This window comes from Aureococcus anophagefferens (genome assembly GCF_000186865.1).
Source record: "Aureococcus anophagefferens unplaced genomic scaffold AURANscaffold_30, whole genome shotgun sequence".
NCBI lineage: Eukaryota > Pelagophyceae > Pelagomonadales > Pelagomonadaceae > Aureococcus > Aureococcus anophagefferens.
In genome coordinates this window covers 59,424-66,665 of record NW_008705589.1, presented here as the reverse complement: position 1 = coordinate 66,665, position 7,242 = coordinate 59,424, and the positions used below count along the sequence as shown (strand labels likewise).

The 7,242-nt window shown below is 54.4% G+C and overlaps 2 protein-coding genes across 2 annotated transcripts in view; both read right to left on the bottom strand.

Annotated features, from left to right (window-relative positions):
- Positions 1–5,746: 5,746 nt before the first annotated feature.
- On the bottom strand, positions 5,747–7,223 carry AURANDRAFT_32197 (hypothetical protein; the record flags this gene model as incomplete). The annotated part of the gene is made up of 3 exons (XM_009042324.1): positions 5,747–5,892; positions 5,946–7,038; positions 7,095–7,223. Coding segments are annotated over 3 exons (1,368 nt in total), but the record flags the coding sequence as incomplete, so codon positions are not given.
- A 15-nt stretch (positions 7,224–7,238) lies between these two features.
- AURANDRAFT_55056 (hypothetical protein) overlaps positions 7,239–7,242 on the bottom strand; it is a gene marked incomplete at both ends in the record, with an annotated part of 1,182 nt that continues 1,178 nt past the window's right edge. Inside the window, one exon of the mRNA XM_009042323.1 lies at positions 7,239–7,242. This exon is cut by the window's right edge and continues 243 nt beyond it.

Below are 7,242 nucleotides of genomic sequence, written 5' to 3'. Positions count from 1 at the left end.
TCGCATCGTGGCTAGAAACTCCCATCACCCGGAGCCCTATACTGGAACTAGAACCGTTCTAGTTCGTTCTAGTAGGCCCCGAGGCTCCGCGGCCGCCGCAGGCGGCAGAACCCCGCCCAGAACCCCCCTGCGCTGGAGGGGACCCCAAGGGACCCGAAACGCCCCCAATAATTTTGGGTCGGCAGCCGGGGGCTTTACTCAGGCGCTGGGGGGCCGGGCGGGGCCCAAACTAGAACGCGTCGAGTTTCCCGCGGGCTGGCAGAACCTCGCCCAGAAACCCCCCCTGCGCCGGACGGGACCCCAAGCAACCCGAAACGCCCCCGGCAATTTTGGGTCGGCGGCTGGGGGCTTTACTCAGGCGCCCGGGGGGCGGGCGGGGTCCAAACTAGAAAGCGCCGAATCTCCCGCGGGCTTGGAGATGCGAGGTGAGTATGGAGGCTAGATATCTGCACTGTAATATAAGTGGCTAAACGCGCCCTGCCCAACCCTATGTTGAAGTTATTTGTGGCCGCCAGAAGCCGCCAGAAGCCGCCGCAACGCAGTGTGTGGGCTTCAGGGCTTCACGAGGAGTCAGCAGAACTGATGGAGCAGCTTCTCCGGTGATTGATCCGTTGCAACTGAAGCGCACAGTAGGTTTAGTTGGGACTTATAACTCCTGCGCCAGCCGCCGCGAGGCACTAGTGGGAGTTGCGAGAGGCCAAGTGCACGGAAACATACAGAAGGTAGCCAAGTTCGAATCCAATTCATAAAGTAGTCGTCCCTGCTGTGGTGGAAATGAGGCGGTGGGTACCTTTGAGGCTAGTCCAAGCTAGGACTTAATATCCGGCATCTTTCACGAGGTGGGCATAAGATTCAAGCTCATCTTTCGGCTTGAGCATCGATTTAGCAATGCACCGAGATTGTATATCTTTGGGTTCGATTCCAAGTGTGCCGGCCAAGTTCAAGACAGTACCATAAATTGCATCACTGCATTCCTCGGTTTCCCAGGTGACAGTCTCGAGCAACTCCTGTGCTGCTGCCAGAGACCTAGGGGCAAGAAAGCAGCCATCCACGATGGTCAGTTCTACGAGGGTTGCGTAAAATTGCTCTGCAATATGCGCGCGTGCTCGGGGATAAGGCGAAAGGAGGCTGCGCGTAATGGCGGCCAAGGCCAAACCAGCAGCAGTTGGCGCATTAACGGCAGCAGCGTTGAGCGCAGCCAAGAGTGCATCAGCAGCGACGCAAATCTTGCGGACGTCCCTGGTACAGCGAGGAGTGGCAGCAATGGCCGTGAGGGCAGAGACGAGGTTGCGTGCAAAGGCTTCGTCTTCGTCAGGTCCGATGCAATTTGCAGCGATAGCTTCCGATATTGATAAAACAGAGCCTGAACTCTTTAGTTTGCGAGACCCATCTGCTGTCAAGAGGGGTAAAAAGGCCCCTCCATCAAGGAGCGCTGTAAGACATTTCATGAGAGGAACGAAGCTTCGGCTCCGCTCCTCTGCATTGAACCCTTTAAAATAGACTTCATCTGATAACTTTGGCGGTTTGGATCCACGGAGAGAATAAGCGCATGAAATGAGAGCATTTGCGAGACGTGTCGTATCCGAAATATCTTTCACCTTTGTAGCAGCAACGGCGTAGTTGATCAGCGCAGCCTTGTACCGTTCACCAGACTGAGAGTCGCTTGACCCGGCAGAGACAAACAGACCCCCAAAGACCGCATCATGGTAGGCGCCGCCAAGCGCCAGGCATGTGCAGAGGCGCGTCGGCAGGTCTATTGTAGCCATTCTACCTAGTGAGAGTGCGTCGTCAATTTCCGAGCGTTTGGGGATTGCTGGTGCAACTTTCAGAAGGATTGGCATAAGCCTCAGTGCGACATTTCGGACGGCGTCAAGCTTCTCGCCAAGATGCCTCAGAAGAGCACAGCAAAATTGTTCCGACTCGACTGCAGTCCATCTAGCTCTAGAGTCGAAGCCCATGAAGGGGGTTTCTGCAACTAAAAAGGACAAGCTATCCGAACTCGAGAGCCACGCTGTGCGCTCGCCAAGAGCTGGAATGGTGCTTCCTATTGAGTCTGCATCATCCGAAAATACCGTCAGAACTGACACCAGTTCAGTGGCTGCCTCTAGGCCCTTGATCCTGGACCAAGAACCCACGTCTCCGCGCTTATCTACACTGAAATCACTACATGCGTTGGTAACGAAGCAGTTGTGGAGCTGCAGAACTCGAATTCGGGTCAGGTAAGGCGCCCCTACGGTTCGAATTAGGTCTTTCAAGGCTGCAAGAGCATCGCGTCTCGTTTCTGCGTCCTTTTCACCGGCGACTGTGTCATCACGTCGTGCTCGAAAAATCAGAATTTGTAGAACCGCATCGAGTGTTGCGTCATCCGCAGCAAGCAAACGCACAGGTAAAGCCCCGAGACAGCGACAAGCACCACGCGATACATCCGGAGTTGTTGGCTTGCGCGCTAGGCCCGTATATCGAAGGACAGTACGCGCCAAGAGTCGTTCACTAGGTTTCGTCATTGTCTTTGCGAAGTTGTGAAAACCACCAAAATAAGTCCATGTCAAAGCCTTCACGCCTTTCATCGCCGCAAGTCGCACCGCCTCGACAGCATGACTACTGGATTCATCCAAGGTATCAAGGAGACGCAGCTGGACCTTGATCGGGAGAGGAGTGCGGTTCAAAGCAAGGGATTCGATCAACGCACAGGCGGCAGAGCGCACGAGTTCGCCGCCGCGACCACGGTAGAGACGCGCAGCTTCGATCCTAGGAACAATATCGGAAAGTTCGGACACGACGGCTTCGTCCTTGAGGACGAAGGCGGCAACCTCCGCGAGTGCGAGGAGAGCGCCGTGCCGAGCAGCGAGTTCTCGACTCCCGGCCGCAAGCGGGGCAAGCGTGGTGACGACTGTACGTGCAGCGTCCAGTCGACTTGGTGGATGCTCTAGAAGTCTGACGAGCTCACCTAAACTCCTTGCTGTCAGAGCCCGCACTTGAGGATCCCAGTGTCGATATCGGTCTTCAAGAAGATGGTCAAAGAGCGGCTGCCAAAACCCGAGCTTTGCCACCGACGAGGCGACATCCAAATAGGCTCGTTCTCTGTTGCCTAGCGCCAAAAAGTCTGCCACTTGTATTAATTTGATTCCCCCAGAGCCATACATTTTCATGCCTTGTCTTCCAACATTTTCCTGGAGGGCTGCGCCGGCAGCTCGCCGCACGTGGACCTCGCGATCGTACACGGCAACGGTAAGAATCCTATCAACAAGCGCCGGTAGATGGGGTGAAATGATCTGAGGTGCATAGGCACGCGCGAATGCCCAGGCTACATAGCACGCCGCATCCCTGACGTTGGCCCCGATGCTGTGGTTCCCCCGTTGCCGGTCATACTTGAGTGCCGCTGATAGCGCAGAGAATGCGGCAGAGAGCCTGGATGGGAGCAAGACACCAAGCCGCGAAAGTTCTGCAAGGGCGAGACAAGATCCGTGCCAGGCATTGTCGTCATCATGTGAACCCTGGTCGTCGAACACAGAAAGTACGCCCTCAACCACATCATCTGCGATACTGCGTGGGAGCCTGGACGCAATCCGCCCTATACCCTTAGCTGCAGACCATCTCGTCTTCGTCTCACACTCACGCAGTCCCACGAGCAAAGCGTCGACGACGGCTTCAAGCACCTCCTCGGCATCTTCTGCTTCAACCTCGACGTTCGATTCCCCACCCTCCGCAACGCCTGAAGGCAATATGGAAGGTGGTGGCACGTCGGACATCATGAGCGTCCTTTTCCCTCTAGTATAGCACCACGAGGCAATTCTTGGTTTCAACAGAGCCACTCCGACACGCCCAGCGAGTTTCACCGCGAGTTGCTTCAAAGGTCGAAATGCAGAATTCGAATCACCAAAGCAAAGTCGGACTCCTTCGAATGTAATTCGAGCAAGAGCTGCAAGACGGACCCTGTCCCCCCGCTTGAACGCAGCTGCAAGGGCTGTCAATGCGCCTGCTGCTGCAAAGATAGGCTTACTATCTGGCTTGCCCAGCTCAAATACCAGATTTGTAGCCAGGTCCACGAATGACTTGAGATGCGATGCGCACACGTCACGTCGAGTCAGGGTCACTGATAGACAAAAGGCTGCTGCGTCCCGTGGCGGTCCTGCATCATTCAAGGTCTCGCTGCAATGCAAAACCACGCCTGCCACGAATGACACGCCGTCCTCCGTGATCGAGTCTACGTTAAAGGGGTTCAACATCAGCATCCCTAGCCAGAGCAGTAGGGTGTACCGTGTGCGCCAGAGTGAATCATGTAGGTGATCATCCAGGCTGGTAAGCGTTACGTACACCGCTTCGAGATCCCGAACTGCATGTGGCAGTGCTTTTGCCACGTGCTTCAGTCCTCGAGCACAGCACAATTCATAAACTGCTTCGCAAATGGTGTCTAACAAACCGTCATTGAAAACTTGCCTTGGAGCTGAAATTGAATCACGTGATAGTCGCCTACTCAACTCAGTTGTCATAATCAAATGGATTGCTCAACGCAGGCAAAAAACTTTGATGCTGACGACATGAGTTTCTCTACTGCTTCCGCAATTTCGCTTTGCGGGGGGTGAAAGGAACAATAGAGTTTAATAGCGGTTGCGCTTTGCTCTCTCACAGATTCGGGCATCAAGCGCCCGTCGCTCGCTTGTTGCACCGCAACGCCATCACATATGTCGTCAATCGTCCTCCAGAATGCTGGCTTGTTCATACTTCGTAGGGCACCGCACGGACAAAGGAAGCAAGTAAGATCCTCCCTCGAGGAACCAACAATCAGACAGCCACCGCCCTCGACGCTGGATCTTCGAAGGAGGCCACCCGATGGCATACAAGGCTGTAGCTCCACCAGCCCGCAGCGAATGGGTGGCGTGATCAGCAGGATCCAATCCCAGGGCCACTGCCGCTGCTTTGAGTGCTGTGTTAACTGTGCTACGCTCCAGGACCCTACCGCAGGCTCAGCAGAACACGGGCCGCTTGGACCCGCTGGCTCCGAAGCGGGCTGGGTTCATTGTGTACAGCTGCCTAAGGAGGCATAACGGGTTGATGTCAGACGGCGTGTCACCTGCTCGCAGTTTGATATTGAGCTGCGCCGGCGGCGCGCGCGCGCGCACCAATGAATTTCCCCACCCGCGAGTTTGTACCAGTCCTGCCCGGTGGGCTTCGGGAAGTGCAGCAAGCTCTCTCAAACTCGACCATATCGGGACGATATGCTCCCTCAAAGACCGTGACCTCCTGCGTACGAATACGCGCGTATATGCCGAGGCCCCTTTGGGACCGGCAGGCCACGGTGGCTGGGAAGGGCAAGAGGGATGCAGCACACTGGGATTCTGACCTACGTGGGTGCTAGAGCGTCCTTAAGAGGGGACTGCACTAGCTTAGATTCTCCCAGCCAGTTCGAAAACCCCACTGTGCGCACTTTCATTTTGCTCCGAGTCGCCCGGACTGGCTTTCTGAGGGCGATAGTGCCGCACTCTAGCAAGCAGCTTGGTAGGTGGATGGGTAGATTGTCCGGCATGCAAAAGCAACGGCGAAGGACGTGGGGTGCTTGTGATGCCGCGGCATTTCGCACTGCAGCGTCGTACCAGTCCGCGGGGTGGTGTGGGGGGCGGGGGGGGTGGGGTGGGGGTGGGGAGGGGGGGGCACTGGCTTCCGGGTGGTTGTTTGTCAGTACTGGTGCCAGCTAATACGATGAGAACGGCCGTGCAAGTTCCGTGCAAGTTCACGATCGTCTTTGTAGCTATGCATTGGGCGAGTAATCTTCAATTTTTTCCAATAGCCGCTTCGAATAGTTCGGGGAGTAGTACTCCACAATTTCAGGTGGATAACAATTGTTAATTTGTTGTATGAATTCAGTGAGTTTCCCACCCACAGTTTCATTTAATTCTGCACAAAACTTGAGAAGATCACCTGATGGATTGTAAAGTTGCAGCACACACCTTGGAGAAATTGCAGTCCACCGTTTTGCACGAATGCACGTCGAGCTTCGACATCATGGGGCAGAATGGAAGCAAATTGCTTCAATACATACTTTTGAACTTTTACTGGAGCTTCGCGTAACAGTGGCTGAAGTGCCTGAAGGTGCGTACACTTCGCAAGAATGGCTTTGAGTGCCCGCTTTGACTTCGTCTTCAAATCCTCGGAACTGTCTTGATGTACCATACATGCGAGCAAATGCCGCAAGACATCACCTTCGGCAAGTGCCCTAGCGTGATCTGACGTGTGTCGACCTATCTGTCCAAGACTCCATGCAGAGGCCGCCTTTATGTGATCCTCAGGTTCTGTCACAAGGGCCTCTTTGAGCGGGGCCACGCCCTTCGACACGATTATGGCAAGGGCGAGGGTCTCAGAAAAGGCAGCAATATAACCAACAGCCATAATTCCCGGAAGTTTTGCGTTCCCCTGAGCTTCAGAAACATAGTCCACGAGAGCAGCAGCACCACCGGAGTTAACTATTAGCTTTGCTAGCTCTGGGGTATGCTTTGCCACCTCACGAATGCATGTGGCAGCATTTTTGCGAACAAATGCATCAGTATCCTTGAGACAGTTTAATACATTTGGGAAAATTTCAGCCTCTACAACCACCTCAGCCAGATCCACGGAGTGCTTTGCAATCTGGGCAAGGCAGCTACAGACCTGTCTCTTGAGCTTGGCGTCTGGATGTACAATCAAAGGTGCGAGATACGCAACAGCACCAGCATCTACAACAGCTTGGGCTAGCTCCGGGGAATGCTTACAAATATCAGACATTGCTGAAGCTGATATACGTTTTAGGGTAATCTCGGGCTCCTGGATACAAAGAACCAGTAGAGCGACTGTGCCAGCATCCACTACTGCCTGAGCTAGTTCCGCGGTGTGTTGCGCTATGTAGCCAATTGCCCATGCGGCCGCTTCTTTTACCGTTGGGTCGAATTCCTCAAGACATGGGACTAACGCATCCAGTGCACCCGAGTCAACTACTGCCTGAGCAAGGTCCGGCGAGTGCTTCGCAACTGCTCTTAGAACGAATGAGGCGGCCTTCTTCACAAAGCGCTGTGCACCGCTCAACGATGTCATAGATTGATATCCAACTCGTCAATACAACTTACATTCTGTTCTGAAAGTGAATATACAAGCTGCGGTAATATTTCATTGCCAACCACAGCTTCTGCTAGATCTTCGCTGTAGTTGGCCAATCGACCAAGAGCAAGAGCTGCTGATTGTTGAATGCTCGGAACCTATTTCGCTGCACCGAGA